Raw genomic sequence first — 17730 nt, forward strand, 5'->3', positions numbered from 1 at the left:
GAAGAAGCCCAGGGACCCAGGAAGGGGCGGGGCACATACCAGCTCCAAACTGCCCTGGGGAGGGGATCAGAAGGAGTCAGGAGTTTTTCCCATGGCCTTTCTGTCAGCAGAGAGATAGCCAGGGGACCCCAGGACAGCCTACAGTGAGAATGGAAGATGGGAACTTGTCACCACGTGGAGAGAGCAATTTACTATTCTTAATTTTAATTTACCAGCCTCTTCCTCCTACTCTTTCCTGGATATTGTAGTGTTTTACTGGATACCAGAGTTTCAAAGTAGTTGTTTCAAACAGTTCCTGCTTGTTTAATAGTTGTTCTTGTAGAGGGATTGAATCCTGGAGCTTCCTACTCCATAATCCTCCCTACAGATCCTTAACACGGGATCCCTTTGAGAGTGTGGATAGAATTCAAGTGCTCTATGAGGTTGTGTGTGGAAAATTTTTCTTTATTTTAACTAGCCTCCAAGTAAAAATGTATACTTTATTCAATAATGAAGGTAGGCAACAAACCACAATAATATTAGTGGTACCTTAGATTTTTGTCACCAATACCAATTACAGATATTTTCATATCACATTATAGTTGAAGATATCTCAAAATATTTCTCTGACCACTACTTCAAAATTATGATAGGTATTAGACCTACTGATAGATCTTAAGATTTAAGGAAGCACTCACTTTTTATTTGCTTAGAAATATCCATCAATTGAGTAAGTTATATAGCACTTCTACATACTTTCTGAATTTATATTCTTGTCCAAAGTCTGGCCAAAGATTCAGCTCACCTATATTTTCTGATTTGAAAGGCTTTTTAACTTTAGATCTTCTCTACTCCTCAAAATTTATTAAAAGCCTTCAGAACTTTAATTTATCTGTGAGAGCGGAACCAGAGAAACTAGCAAGGATGAAGATAACCGCCACAGAGAATCAACATCTCAAAACTCTCCCACCCGCCCCCACCACCAGCAGCTGAATTCTGGTGATAGACCCTTGTGCACAAACATCTGCCCTCTGGCAGTTACAACCTAGCAGCATTCTTGGGATAAAACTCTCTTGCCCAACAGTTTTCTTTCAAGCAGTTACAACCTTACAGAACTAAGGCAGTGTTTTCACCAATGGAAAGCTGCCAAACTTCCAAGAAACCACCTGTGAAAAACGCACCTAACTCTACCCCTACCTCTCTTTAAAACTCCTACTTAAATCCAGGCAGGCAGGAGTTGAATTCTTCAGTCAACTTTCCGTGCTGCTCCTCCGCTAATAAACCTTTCTTGCCCCTAAACTCAGGACTTTGATTACCCATTACTTAAGTCAGAGATTACCTAGAGACATGTATATAACCATTCTCTGCTTTGAGGTCTCATCTCTACTTATGTTTGGGATCGAGTCCTGGGCCCATAAATTTTGAAAAAAAAAAAAAAAAAAAAACTCCAGTAATTATGATATGGATTCCTCTAGTTTCAAACAACTTCACCTAGGTCATTTCATTTCTGCCTTTTAAAAAATTTTCACTTTATGCTTTTGAGTAAATAAGTATTGTATCTTTTTCCTTAGGAATTTATTCACCCCTTGAGAAGATCAAGGGCTCTTTGTCTTCCCAATGGATTATTAGCCCTAAAATTTTTCTTGAATCTTAATTCTCTAATCATTATGAAATCTCTTTTTGCAGTTTATATTACTTTTAATTTCAAATGAAAACATTTTCTGCTTAATGCTTTTAGCACTCTTTTTAAAAAGCAGATGTTATAACACACAGGAAAGGAATAAAGATAAAAAGTTATAAAACAGCAATGACTTACTGCCTCAAATAGCCATTAGGTGGTATGTTGGTTTAAAAGTATTAGGTACTGTAAAAAAGCCAGGTTTCAATCCTGATCCAATCTTGTGGGAGCAACAGTTTCTTTAAATCCTGATTCAAAATTGTTTGTAGAAGCTTATGATTAGATTAGACCCAACAGCCTTTCTTGAGTGAAGGTAACCACTTGTTGGTGCCTTAATTTGGACACTTTCACTTCCTCAGAACTATTAACTTGTAACTTTTTAAATTCCCCTTTTGAAAATCCATTCTAGCTCTGGTATACTGCATTCTGGCAACTTGCAAACTAACATAGGTGGTATATGTTCATTGATAATTTACTTCACACAAATTGAGTCAATTTAGACTCAAAAGATGAGGAAATCATTAATAAATTGCTGAATAAAGTTATGACTGTTAGAAATTCTAATTGCGTTTTTTGGGTATAAAACAGAGATGATATTCAACATTCAGCCTCCAAGTAAATGAAACACTTAATCATATTAATTACTACAAAGTACTTTCTGAAATTCTCTGTTCTATTCTTTTTTTTTTCTGTCTTCAGTTTGGTTATTTTCTTTCTATTGATCTATCTTTGAGTTAATTAATTCCGTCTTCTGCTATATAACATCTGTTGTTAAATCCATGCAATGCATTCTTAATTTCAGATACTGTATTTTTAAATTCTAGACTGTTCACTTGATTTTTAAAAAATAGATTCCAATTCTCCATTGAAATTTTCTATTTTTTCCATGCATTTTGCCCATTATTTTCTCTATTTTATTTAAAATATTAATCAGAGTTTTAAGGTCTTTGTTAACTTCTATATTTATATCACCTGCAGGCCTACTGCTAATGTTTTTTTTTCCTTTTGATTATCCATTAGGCCTTCCTCTCTCTTTACATGATTAGTATTTTGTTTGTTTGTATGCTGGACACTGTGTATAAAAGAACCACAGAAGCTCCAGATGATATCTTCACTCTTTTAGGAAGGGTGTAGAGCTTAATCATGTCAATTCAGTCATTGTGCTGAAGTTTTAGCAAGTTAGTCAAGTTATGGTACTTTGGGTGTGGTTCTCCCAAGCTTCTGGATGAGAACCTAGACGGTTTCTGTCTTCTCAGAACTTAAAGAGAGTAGGAGATTCAGTTTTGCCCTTCAGAAGATTTGAGCTTGGCTATTTAGTCCCATGTCCCATGCAAAAACTGGCAAATATCATGAGGGATAGATGGGTTATGTGTGTGTGGCAGAACCCCTCAATGTCTATAAGGGAATGGCAAACATTTTTTGTAAAGGGCTAGAGACTTTGTGACTATATTATCACTACTGCAACTGCTCATCTCTACCATTATAGTGGAAAAGCAATGATAGACAATACTTAAATGAATGAGTGCAGCTGTATTCCAATAAAGTTCCATATATAGATGCTGAGATTTGAATATGATAAATTTTTCATGTGACAAGAAATGTTTTATTTTAAAGTTTTGTTCAATTGTCTAAAACATGTAAAAAACATTCTTACTGAATTCCAGGAAGATGGCAGAATAGGATATAGGCTGAATTCACTTCTGCTCCAAGAACAGCTAGAAAATGGATGCGAGGGCGACTGATAAGGCAATTCCAGAGTGTACGTGACCTAGGCAGGTCTTCTCCACCACACAGGAAGGCCCTGTTTGCAAAAGCTGAGCAACTGAGAAGCAGAGAACCAGAGACTGTTGAGCTGGTGCAAACAGCTTAACGCAGAAGCCTGGAGTCCTCTGAAGTGCACAGACAGGGAGACGGGGACTAGGAAGTAAGCTAAGCTGCATTCCTTGAACATGCTACCCTCACTGGTACAGCCTGTGACCCACAACCCACCCTACAACCCATGCACCTGAACCCTGTCACCTGCCGCCCACCTGTGCACTTCAAGCTCCCCCACTGTGCCAAATCCTTGTAGTGTACCTACCCCACACCCCAACCACAAGTGGGCACACACATGCCCCAACCCAACCCCCCTCTCCTGCAAAAGTGCAGCTTTGACCTGCCCCTCCTGAGCCCTACGTCCCTGTCCCTGCCCCCTGCAGGCAGTTGCCAGTGCATAAAGACTGTGGATGCTTACCTCCATACCCAGACTATACCCACTCCCAGTCCATACAGTTGTGCAAACCAACTCTACCCACCCTGAGCTCTGTACACGTGTACATCATACAGCCCTTCCAGACCTGTGCATGCTCACGGCCCCCAGTCATGCCTCCCAGCTCTGGGCAACTGTGGCCTGCACAGTCGGGCCACATCCACAATCCCACTCCCCATGTAGACACAATGCTGACCTGTTGCCTTGAGCTCTGTGCATGCACACAAAGGGCCCCATGCCACAGACCAGGGCACACCAGGGCCCCACCCTCAGGTCATGCACTTGCACAGTCACAATCTCCTCACCACTGGGTACCCACCTACACAGGCACCCAGTGTAGCACCCCCAACCTGTGCCTATAACTACACTGCAATGAATCTCCACACTGTTGTGCTCCACCCCAGGCCTGCATCCTGCTCCACATCCATCCCACAAATACAAGGCTTTAGGCTACTGAAGGAAATCAACTTCCAATATAAACCAAATAAGATATTTACTTATTTTTGCATGGGCAGGCACTGGGAATTGAACCTGGGTTTTCAGCATGGCAGGCAAATATTCTGTCACTGAGCCAGCCACCGTTGCACTGCCCCCAATCAAGATATTTAAATGGTGCAATGACAGCAGAAGATCACTAAGTATATCATGATACAGAGATAGCCCAGCTTAATGATCAAATTAAAATACCTGAGAAGACACAGACGTTGGAATAACTAATTAAAGATTTTGAGATAACTCTACTAAATAAAATAAATGGGACTAATGGCATAAAGGAGATCAAGAAGACACTAGAAGAGCATAAAGAGGAATTTGAAAGAATAAATAGAAAAATAGCAGATATCACAGAGATTAAAGATGCTGTAGACCAAATAAAAAACATACTAGAGACACACAACAGCAGATTTGAAGAGGCAGAAGAAAGAATAAGCAAACCAGAGGACAGAACGACTGATTTTGAAAACTCAAAACTGCAAATGGCAAAAAAGATGGAAAATTTTGAACTGGATCTCTGGGAAATAATGGACAAAGCAAAGTGCACAAATACAAGAATCATTAGTGTCCCAGAAGTGGAAGAGAAGAGTAAAGGGTTAGGAAAATTAGTGTGAACATAATGGGGGAAAGACTTTCCAACCTTTATAAGGGACATAAATATGCAAATCAAAGAAGCTCAATGAACTCCATATAGAACAAATTCAAATAGGCCTTCCCCAAGACACACAGTAATCAGTCTGTCAAATGCTGAAGAGAAGGAGAAATTCCTGAAAGCAGTAAGAGAAAACAATCTACACTATACAAGGGAAACCACATAAAACTTAATTCAGACTAATCAACTAGCACTATGGAGGTAAGAAGGCAGTGGTATAATATATTTAAGATTGTGAAAGAGAAAGACTTCTAGCCAAGAATTCTATACCCAGTCAAATTGTCCTTCAAAACTGAGGGAGAGATTAAAATTTTCACAGATAAACAAATCCTAAAAGACTTTGTCAACAAGAGACTGGCCATAACTAAAGGGAGTTCTGCCAGTTGAAAAAAGAAAGACAGGAGAGGGAGGTCTGGAAGAGGGCACAGAATTGAAGAGTACCAGTAAGGGTAACTTAAAGGATAAAAAGAAAAAGAAGGAAAAGAATATACAGAGCTAACAAATAAAATAAAAAAGGTAACCTGGTGGATTCAAAAAACATCTTTTCGCAATAACTTTGAATGTTAATGGACTATATTTACCAATTAAAAGATACAGATTGGCAGAATGGACTAAGAAATATAATCCAACTATATGCTGCTTTCAAAAGACTCATCTTAGATACAAGGATACAAATAGATTGAAAGTGAAAGCATGGAAAAAGATCTTTCACACCAGTTTATCCAAAAGAAAGCAGGAGTACCTATACCAACATCAGACAAAATAGACTTTAAATGTAAAGACATTGTAAGAGTCAAAGAAGGACACTATATATCAAAAGGGACAATTTACAAAGGAGAAATAACGATCTTAAATGTTTATGATCCCAATCAAGGAGCTCCAAAGTACATGAGACAGAAATTGGCAAAACTGAAGGGAGCAATAGATGTTTCAACAATAATAGTAGGAGACTTCAATACACAACTCTCCTCTATAGATAGAACCAGACAGAAAATTAACAAGGAAATAGGGAAGATAAACAACTTGATAAACTAATTCAACCTAACAGACATATATAAGTTGTTACACCCCAAAATGCCAGGCTATATATTTTTTTCTAGTGCTCATGGAACATTCTTCAGGATAGATCATAGTCTGGGGCACAAAAGAGGTCGTTATAAATTTTTAAATTTTTTACTGTATAGTATAACATATATACAAAGCAAAGAAATAAAAAAGTAATAGCTTTCAAAGTACTCTTCAAAAAGTGGTTACAGGACAGATACCAGACTTTGTAATGGGCCACCATACCATCTCAGATTTTTCCTTCTAGTTGCTCCAAAACACTAGAGGCTAGAAGCAATAGGTATTTTTTTTGAAAAATAATACATATACAAAAAAGTAATAAATTTCAAAGAACAGCACCGCAATTAGTTGTAGAATATATTTCAGAGTTTGACATGGGATACAATTGTGCAATTTTAGGTTTTTACTTCTAGCTGCCCTAAGACATTGGAGACTAAAAGAGATCAATTTAATGATTCAGCAATCATGCTCATTTGTTAAATCCTATCTTCTATGTATAACACCACCATCACCTTTGATCTTTCTATCCCTCTCTTTAGGGATGTTTGGGCTATGGCCATTCTAGCTTTTTCATATTGGAAGGCTCTGTTCCTAGTATGGGATAGGGAGATGGAACTGTCTGATGTTCTGGAGAGACTGGACCCTCTAGGTTTCAGGACTTATCTGGTCCAGGGACCCATCTGGAGGTTGTAGGTTTCTGGAAAGTAACACTAGTGCATGGAAACCTTGTGGAATCTTATATATTGCCCTAGGTGTTCTTTTGGATTGGCTGGAATGGTCCTGGTTGGGGTTTAGCAGGTTATAATAGGCAGCAAGGTCTAACTGAAGCTTGCATAAGACCAACCTCCAGAGTAGCCTTTCGACTCTATTTGAACTCTCTCTGCCAGTGACACTTTACTAGTTACACTTCCTTTCCCTGTTTCGGTCAGGATGGAATTGTTGATCCCACAGTGCTAAGGCCAGACTCATCCCTGGGAGTCATTTCCTATACCAGCAGGGAGACTTTCACTCCTGGATGTTATGTCCCATGTAGGGGGGAGGGGAAGGATTTCACTTGCAGAGTTGGGCTTAGAGAGAGTGAGGCCACATCTGAGCAACAAAAGAGGTCCTCCAGAAGTAACTCTTAGGCATACCTATAGGTAGGCTAAGCTTCGCTGCTACCTACAGAAGCTTCACAAGAGTAAGCTTCAAGATCAAGGGCATGGCCTATTGAGTTGGGTGTCCCTAGAGTTTGACACAGTATCAGGGGATTCCCTGATGGTAAAGTTTAATAATTCCATATTTTTTCTCCCATACCTCAAGGGACTTTGCCAAAAATTTTGATTATCTGCTTAATATACTGGCACAACATTAAGCGATACAGGATTAGAGGACGTCTTTAATATTCTGGGTTCTGAGCTCACTGTGTTTTCAAATGTTCAAATGAGCTATACAGATAGTTAAATTGGATTATGTGCTACCGAAAATTTTGGTCTCAGAGCAAATAAAGTTTTCTTCCTTTGGTCTCAAAGAGTATGGTGTGGTTCTAAAATATAAACACTGTCTTCCTTACCTCAAGGATAAGGAAGTTATCTTTACTTTAACCGCAAGCTGATCGGCTTTGTTCTTATCTCTAAATATCAGGTTTTATATATACAAAACAGCCTCTCAAGATCCAGAAATAATAATTACCACTCTGGACGCAATGTGTTTCCTATAAAAGCTTACAATCTAGGCCCCTGTTTTCTTGTAAGCATTTTCCAAATGAGACCATACAACTGTTGTTCTATTGTTTCTGGTTAATTTTGCCTCACCAAATGTCTCACACATTCATTCACATCGTTGCTTGCCTCACGACTTTATTCCTTTTTTTTTAGCAGCACAACATTCATTCATAAGTATACACCATCGTTCACCAATCTACTTCTCAGTCAGTGCAGCCTTCAGCCAACTGCATCCATCAGGGATCATGTATAGTGCCCAAAGTCCACCGTCCATCAATACTCTCAATTTTAGATAATTTCATTGTTCCCAAGAGAAAGAAAACCAATAAACACACCCTCCCCAAATAGGAAATCTAAACCTCCTCTTAACTCTTTTCCCTCCCCACCTTCACTTCTATCTATTCCCTTACATTGGAGTTCACCCTCATTAGCTAATCATTCACCCATCTCTAGCTTTTATGTATCTCTAAGTCTCCTATATTCTGTATTATAAGCCTCTAATTTTATCTTTACCATTTGAGGAGCTCCCATTTATCTATTTTTTTTTCTTTTATTGCTTGTGCTTTGGGTGTAAAGAAAAAAATAGATAATTGGGAACTCCCCAAAATCAAATGCTTCTGCACCTCAAAAGACTGTTAAAAAAGTGAAAAGGCAGCCAACTCATTGGGAGAAAATATTTGGAAATTACATATCAGACAACGGTTTGATATCCCGAATACATAAAGAAATCACAGAACCCAACAGCAAAAGAACAAAAAAACCCAATTATAAAATGGGCTAAATAAATGCATAGGCATTTTTCTGAATAGCAAATACTGATGCCTCAAAAGCACATGAAGAGATGCTCATTTTCATTAGCTATAAGGGAAACGGCAATCAGACTACAATGAGATACCACCTTACACCTATAAGAATGGCTGCTATTAAACAAACAGAATACTATAAATGTTGGGGAGGATGTGGATAAATTGGGACACTTATATACTGCTGGTAGGAATGTATAAGGTACAGTTGGTATGGTTCCTTAGGAAATTAAATATCGAGTTGCAGTATGACGCAGCAATACCAGTACTTGGTATAGGCCCAGAAGAGCTGAAACAATCACACAAACAGACATTTGCAACCCGATGTTCAAAGCAGCATTATTCACAATTGCCAAAAGATGGAATCAATCTAAGGACCCATCAACAGATGAGTAGATTAACAAAATGTGGTATATACATACGATGGAATATTAAGCAGCAGTAAGAAAGGAATGACATCCTGAAGCATATGACAAGATGGATGAGTCTCGAGGACATAATGCTGGGTGAAACAAGTGAGACACAAAATGATAGATACTGTATGACTCTACTTTTATGAACATGGTAAAGGTCAAATTAGAGGCTTATAATACAGAATATAGGGGACTTAGAGATACATAGAATCTATGTGGCTTTTGGGTGAATGGTTAACTAATGAGGTTGGATTCAAATGTAAGGGAATAGATAGAAGTGAAAGCAGTTCTCTAGTGGGTCTTTAAGTAATACTACCATATTGAAGATGAACAAGATTGAAAGGGATTGCATAGACCTATGTGTGCCACTGATTAACATTAGAAATATAAATAAGTTCTTGCAAGAAGTACTTCAAAGGTATGATTTGTGTACAAAGACTATTTAATCCAGGGTACAGGGGATTGCATGTTATGCTATTGCATGCTATGAGTTATGCTTAACAGGAAAACATCAGCAATACCACAGCAATAGCAGGGGTAAATAATGGGGAGAGGAACAAGAGTTTAGAGGAGGTTTAGATTTTCTATTTAGTGAAGGTCTGTTTATTATTTTTTTTTCATTATTGTTTCCAACAATTAAATTATCTAAAACTGAGAGTGTTGATGGACTGTGGACTTTGGGCATTATACATGATGCTTAATGAATGCAGGTAGCTGAAGGATGCGCTGAGAAGTAGATTGGCGAATGATGTTGTACACTTATGATCGAATAGTGCATGCTATAAAACGGAATGAAGTTGTGAAGTATGCAGTGATGTGAATGAGCCTGTGAGACGTTTGGCAGGGTAAAATAAACCAGAAATGAAGGAAAAATTCTTGTATGATCTCCTTTAGAAAATGGTCATAAGAAAACAGGGGCCTAGACTGTAAGCTCTAATAGGAGACACATTTAGTCCAGATTGGTAATTATTACATCTGGATTTTGAGAGGCTGTTTTATAAATCTATAATCTGGTATTTAGAGATAAGGACTAAGCTGATCAGATTGGGATTAAGTTAATTCAGAACACATGGGTAAAGAACACATTGCCTCTATTTTAGAACCTCACCTACTCTTTGAGACCAAAGGAAGAATGGTTTATTTGGTCTGGAACTGAAATTTTCTGTAGCACATAATCTGACTCAACCTGTCTGGATAGCTCATTTGAACAATTGAAACACAGGGAGCCCAGAATAAGAATGAGGGCTTTTAATTGTGTATAGCTTAATGTAATGCCTGGATACATCCTAGAGCATATAAAGCAGATAATCAAAAAGTACTGGGAAAGTCCCTTGAGGGATGGGAGAAAAAATATGGAACTAAAATTTTACCATCAGGGAATCCCCTGATACTGTGTCAAATTTTAGGGACACCCAAATCAATAGGCCCAACCCTTGATCGTGAGGCTTACTCTTGTGAAGCTTATGGAGGTAGTGGAGAAGCTTAGCCTACCCATAGGTATGCCTAAGAGTTACTTCTACAGGACCTCTTTTGTTGCTCAAATATGGCCACACTCTCTCTAAGCCCAACTCTGCAAGTGAAATCACTGCCCTCCCCCCTACATGGGACATGACATCAAGGGGTATTCTAGTTTGCTAGCTGCCAGAATGCAATATACCAGAAATGGAATGGCTTTTAAAAAGGGGAATTTAATAAGTTGCAAATTTACAGTTCTAAGGCCAAGAAAATGTCCCAATTAAAACAAGTCTATACAAATGTCCAATCTAAGGCATGCAGGGAAAAATACCTTGTTTCAAGAAGGCCGATGAAGTTCAGGGTCTCTCACTCAAGTGAGAAGGCACATGGTGAACAGGGTCAGGGTTTCTCTCTCATCTGGAAAGGCAATTAGTGAACACGGAGTCATCTGCTAGCTTCCTCTCCTGGCTTCCTTTCAGGAAGCTCCCTGGGAGACATTCTCCTTCTTCATTTCCAAAGGTCGCTGGCTGGTAGACTCCCTGCTTCTCGTGGCTGTGTCATTCTCTGCTCTCTCAGAAATCTCTTTTCTTCAAAATGTTTCCTCTTTTTATAGGATTCCAATAAATTAATCAAGACCCATCCGAATGGGTGGAGACACGTCTCTACCTAATCCACTTTAACAACCACTCTTGATCACTCAAGATCACATCAAGATGTGATTCTCTGAGTCACATCTCTAGGGAGATTATCTAATTACAGTTTCAAACATACAGTACTGAATAGAGATTAGAAAAAATGGTTGCCTTTACAAAATAGGATTAGGATTAAAACATGGGTTTTCTAGGGTACATACATCCTTTCAAACCAGCACAAGGGGTGAAAATCTCCCTGGCAGTGTGAGAAATGACTCCCAAGAATGAAATCCTGCCATGGCCCCACGGGTGCAATAATTCCATCCTGACCAAAAAGAGGAAAAGAAGTGTACTAATAAAGTACCAGTCACTAAGAAAGTTCCAATAGAGTCGAGATTCTACTCTGAAGGTCACTCTTATATAAACTTCAGTTAGACATTGCTACCCATCACAACTTGCCAAACCCCAACCACAACTATTCCAGCCAATCCTAAAGAACACCTAGGACAATATATAAAATTATGAAGTAGGGTAACTTTCCAGAGACCTACAATCTCCAGATGGGTCCCTAGACCAGGTAAGTACTGAATCCTAGAGGGCCCTGCCTCTCCAGAACATCAGATAGTTCCATCTCCCTACCGCATATTAGTGACAGCCCTTTCCAACAAGAAAAAGATAGAATGGCCATAGCCCAACCCCTAAAGAGTGGGACATAAAGATCAAGAGTGATGGTGGAGTTATACAGAGAAGTAGTGTTGAACAAATGAATATGATTGTTGAGTCATTAAATTAATATTTCTTTTAGTCTCCAGTGTCTTAGAGCAGCTAGAAGTAAAAACCTAAAACTGTAGAATTGCAACCCATACCAAACTCTGAAATCTGTTCTACAACTTATTGATGTGTTGTGCTTTGACATTTACTGCTTTTTGTATATATGTTATTTTTCAAAAAAAAGAAAAAAAAGTCTATTGTGATGTTAAAAAATATATTTATTCCTTCTAGCCTCCTATATTCTGGAGAAGCTAGAAGGAAAAATCTGAGAGGATGGTTGGTAGCCCATGACCAACCTGGTCTCTCCTGTAATTATTTTTTGAACAGTGCTTTGAAAACGATTGCTTTTGTCTTTCTTTGCTTTGTATATATGTTATATTATATAATAAAAAAAAGTTAAAAAAAATTCTTGCTTGTAGGCAATAGAAAACCAGGTTGGCAAGCCACATTTGGCATGTAGGACATAGTTGACCAGCCCCTAGTTTAGAGGGACATTAATCCTGCAAAACTGTGAGAGATTTTATTTTGTTTTCATCAGATTCTTGAAGAGGTCCATGACACTAAATTTCCAAATTTGTGATTCCAAAAATAGTACATCATGTACACCAGAATACCTATATATAGGGTGATAGAGAACAACCCAACAGAGATTTAGAGCCACTTTATACAGTTCATTTACTCTATATTGTGAATAAGTAGTGCCATGAAAATAGGGATGCTCAGCTAGGCTCACCAGCTATGTGACTTGCTTCTAAATTATTCTCAAAGAAAGTTTGTTCATCAGTGTGCTGGCTTGAAAGGATTATGTATCCTAGAAAGGTCATGTCTTGATCCTGATTCAATCTTGTGGAAGCTACCCTATCTTTTATGCCCTATTTGCATTTCATGTTGGAAAAGTGATTAGATTATCTCCATGGAGATGTGACACGGTTCTAACCTTTGATGAGAGGCAGATGTGACTCCACCCATTCCATGTGGGTCTTGACGAGTTTACTGGAATACTTTACAAGAAGACACATTTTGGAGAAAGCTTCAGAATGACAAGAGTGATAGAGCAACGAGAACCACAAGAGCCCACACAGCCAAACCTTTGGAGAGAAGAAGGAAACCATCCCCGGAGGAGCTTCATGAAAGAAGCCTGGGGAGAAAGCTAGCAGATGTTGCCATATTTGCTACATACCTTTCCAAATGAGAGAAACCCTGAACTTCACTGGCCCTTCTTGAGTGATGGTGAACCACTTCTTCTTGCATTAATTTGGATATTTTTATAGATTTGCTTTAATTGGGATATCTTCACAACTTCAGAACTGTAAACTTGAAACTTAATAAATTCCCGCTTTCAGAAGCTGTTCTGTTTCTAGTATACTGCATTCTGGCAGCTAGCAAATGAGAACAATCAGCAAAATAGCTAATTACTACAGGCAAAGGATAATAATGTTATCATCTAATACTCAGAACTTACTATATGCTAGGCATTGTGCTTAATGCTTTACATGCATTATCTCATTTAATACTCACAACAACTATGTGAGAAAGATACTATTATTGTCTGCATTTTATGGATGAGGAGAAAGAGGCTTGAGGTGTTTGGTAACTTGCCCCAAGTAACAGAGCTGGTAAATGTTGGATCTTGGATTCAGATCCACATCTTATCCTAAAATTTGCGGTCATAATTACTATTGCTGCCCATGTCATGGACCCATGGAATTGTATGTGAACTGTGGAAGCAGTGAATCCCAAGTGTGTGTGGATGATGTTGGTCCCACTGTTAAACTGTAGTATGTTTCATCTTAATGAAGATACTCTGGAATTTGAAGGCATTTAGAAAGATGATTGGACACATTATATACTTGTGGGAATATGGTCAACTGTGGATTATTCTGAGAAGGTCTAAAAACTATGTAAATCATCCTGATTAGGAAGAAGTGACAGAGGAAAACAGTAACATTCAAAGTCAGATTTGTTTCTCAGTGAACGCTGTTATATAGATTGAGAGAGGAGGAGACTAAAATTAGACACTAAATCTAGTTTTAAATTAGATAATTTATGTACTATAGAAAGAGCTTGGATTTTGGGGTCAGGAATATCTAGGCTATAAATATGGATGGGCTACTCACAAGCTGTGAGATTTTGGGTAAGTTACATGTACTCAGAGTCTCAGTCTTCTGATTTTAAAATAAGAATAATCATTTTTGTTTTATATTTTTTGGGTGAGAATTAAATTGTAAAATACTTACAGCTCTTTGCACCACAGTAGTAGGTCAATAAAAAACATATTATTATATTCCCCAATTCTCTTCCACTGAGTTGATTATATTTCCTTTTGCAATAAGACAAACTTAATGGGTAGTACCATTCACTTTGTACAGATAGAAACTCCAATGCAAGACAGTGACTACTGAGCGTAGGTGACTAACCAACTGTTGAAATGATATTAAAACACTGTTACTTTCTTTTCGATCACAATGAAACCATGGTAATATTTATCTAGAAAGTATAATTACCACTATTTGATCCCACAAAGTATTAATTGCCTGTATGTAATACTAGCAATATGTGTGTCATATCTACTATACAATGCTGAAAGTTCCTCTGGTAACTAAAGTTATACTATGGAAGGTGGAAGCTAAAAATGATAGGGAAGCTGACAGAGTGAAAGAGCAGAAATGAAAGGGAAGCTGATATCTTCTCTATGAGGATGTGGCTTATAACTATCATCTGCACAATGACAGAATCCAGAAAAGTATATTTTCCTCCACATGATAAAAAAAAACTCACATGCGTAAATCATATTAAATGCTTCACTCAGTCAACTTGCCAGTGCTACTTCATACTGCTATACACAAAGATTTATAATGTGAACTATATGGCAATTAAAAATATCCCAAACTTCACAGACTACACATATGAGAAAGAAAAAAACATTTATGAAGAAAATACATAAATAACTTCAAACTACTAATTATAATATTATCAAATTATTTGAGAAAAGAATGAAAACAAAATTGAATTATTCCAAACAAACCTGAGGTTGGTTTTAGTCTGGTCTTTGTTTCAGAGTGGAGGTCTGCTGGCAGCGGCACTGAGTGTTTCAGGACTTGATTTGTCATTGCAGGTATTTCTAATTCAGTATAGTTTTCTAGCTGTTAACCAAAAGTAATTTTCCTTAATGCATGTGTAATTTTACTATAACAATATACAATATTCCCCAAAATAATAGTATAGAAAAAAATGATTCATTCATTTACTTTCATTCTATCCTTCACTACTACCTAGTACCCACATTCCAGACTAACATCCATTCAAACAAAACTTAATATCTAACTTTTTGATCAATTGAAATATTACCTTGGTTTTTTCTTTAGATTCAGGGAGAGATTCTTTTTCATTGCTTCTTGTCCAAAATGATTTAATGGCTTCATAAATTTGCTGGCTTGTAGTATAGGCTTTTTTCCCAGTTACCTAATTAAAACAAAAATGAATCAATCAGCAGTACTCTCAATTTTAGACAATTTTCCCAGGTCGAAAGAGACAAAGAACCAATAAACTGAGATGTCATAGAAGTTTCATGTACTAAGTTTGCTTTCCTGAAGCCTATAACCTCCAGAGAGACCCTAGGCCAGATAAGTCTGAAACAGAGAAGAGCCAGCCTCTCCAAGAATAGCAACTGGATCTATCCCCTTAACCTATACTGTTGACACTGTTTGTCAACATGAAGAGGTTAGAATGGGTATAACACAAAGACCTCTATAGATTGGGAGCAGGATCAAAGGAGAAGGAGGAATTATAACTGACAAGATAGAATTTTAAAAACAAGTAGGACTGCTGAATCACTATAATGATATTTCTTTAAGCTTCCAGTGTTTTGGGGCAGCTAGAAGGAAACCTAAAAGTGTGGAACGTAACCCACACCAAACTTTGAAATCTGTTCTGTAACTTCTTGCTGAAATGTGCTTTGAAAACTATTGGGGTTTTTTTTGTATATATATTTCACAACAAAAAACGTTTTAAAAAAGCGAGCCAAATAACATATACTTTTTGAAATTACAATAACAAATATTTTAAACCTATGTCAGGTATTTTAAATAAACACTAAGGTCAGAATCAATAATAAAGATATAAATTTCTAGGTCATATAATACAAAGCAGGATTTTCCAAATCTTGTATGAGGACATAATGCTGAGAGAAATAAGTCAGACACAAAAGACAGATACAGTATGATTTCGTTATTATGACTCCAATAAAGCTGCCAGTGTTTTGGAGCATCTAGAAGGAAAAATCTGTGTTGAAGGCATGGTAGCCCATGACAAATTCTGGGAACTGTTCTGTAGCTGGCATGCTGAAGTGTGCTTTGAAAATTATTGCTTTTTTTCTTTCTTTTCCTTGTATATGTACCTATATTTTAGAACTAAAAAATGGTTTAAAAAAAACTACAGGCAGTTATAGTAATACTAGACAAAACAAATTTCTAAAATAAAAAAATATTATTTGGATTCATACTGTAACATGTAAATTTAAATTATGTCTATTTAACGAGAGTTTAGGAAAAATAGTTTGAGATACACAGATGACTAAAAGAATGAGATTTTAAGATGCTATAAGGTTAATGCTTTACTTAAATTTTCAAGATTCTTTCGTCATTTATAAAGAAAGAAAAAGCAGCAATGAATGGTTCCAAAGAATAATACTCTCCTTGGCAGAAGGATAAAATAAAAAATGAAATACAAGTACACTAAATCAGAGGTTGTGATGTGACTAAATTCCTGAAGTTGCTGTTACTTTCATTCATGCATTTCTGTTTGAAATCTTCTGATTCCTTTTTCCTATTCCTTTCCCATCAGCTTTGGTTTCCTAAAAGCTGCTGAAACACAATATACCAGAAGGGGTTGGCTTTTACATAGGGAATTTATTAACTTACAATGTACAGCTCTCAAGCCATGGAAATATTCAACTCAAGCATCAACAGGATGAAACCTGCACTCTGAGGACAGGCTGCCAGCATCTGGGACACCTCTGTTACATGGGAAGGCACATGGCATCTGCTGGTCCTTCCCTTCTGGGTTTCATTGCTTATAGCTTCTGGTTTCAGTGGCTTCCTCTTTGAGCATCTGTGGGTTCTCTCTTAGCTTCTTCGGGACATTTCTCCTTGAGCTTCTCTTCATTTCACCTCTTTTCAGCTTTTATCTCTCTCTCTTATAAAGGACTTCAGTGAGAGGATTAAGACCCACCTTAAATGAGGTGGGTCATATCTGAATTGACATAACGTGATCAAAAAGTTCTACCTACACTAAGTCTACACCCACAGGAATGGAATAAAAGAACATGACCTTTTTCTAGGGTTCATACAGCCTCTAAATTACCACACAATCCTCTCATTTCTCATGGTTAAAATGATTTTAATAGTTAATATGTTTTCAAGTTTTTGAGAGATCATCAGGAGCTTTTCAGGATAAAACTTCCTACAAACATATATTTCAAAAAATTATGTTTCTTCCTCAAATAGAAATATTTTAATTATTTTTGCTAAGGATATGCCTACGGTTTAAAAAAAAATCAAATAATACAGCAGTACTTAAATACTTCCGTTTCTCCACAATAATCACTGTCTACAGTTGGGTGGACATTCTTCCAGGTTAACTCTATATAAACATTAAATATTTATACACATAAATTTTAAAATATAAATGGAATGTTGATAGTTATAGATTTACTAAAAAGTATATGGTAGATCTATATATATTGACATGGACAGAAGTTCAAGGTGAATGCTTAAACTGAACTAAATTACATATGATGGTTATTTATGTTCCTTTTTAAATATAAATAGGATCATGCTAT

General features: G+C 37.2%; 1 protein-coding gene across 8 annotated transcripts in view; it reads right to left on the minus strand.

Annotated features, from left to right (window-relative positions):
* The window catches only part of APOOL (apolipoprotein O like), a 331599-nt gene that overhangs the window by 182102 nt on the left and 131767 nt on the right, over nucleotides 1–17730 (minus strand). For 7 of the 8 annotated variants that reach the window (XM_077146717.1, XM_077146712.1, XM_077146710.1 and 4 more), the window contains 2 exons: nucleotides 15240–15353; nucleotides 14917–15034 (listed from right to left, as the gene is read on the minus strand). In XM_077146717.1, the coding sequence (XP_077002832.1) occupies nucleotides 14917–15034; nucleotides 15240–15353 (232 nt within the window). Of the gene's footprint in view, nucleotides 1–10676; nucleotides 10906–14916; nucleotides 15035–15239; nucleotides 15354–17730 lie in introns of those variants that run through there. The other variant, XM_077146716.1, reaches the window with a different exon arrangement.

This window comes from Tamandua tetradactyla, chromosome X (genome assembly GCF_023851605.1).
Source record: "Tamandua tetradactyla isolate mTamTet1 chromosome X, mTamTet1.pri, whole genome shotgun sequence".
Classification (NCBI taxonomy): domain Eukaryota; kingdom Metazoa; phylum Chordata; class Mammalia; order Pilosa; family Myrmecophagidae; genus Tamandua; species Tamandua tetradactyla.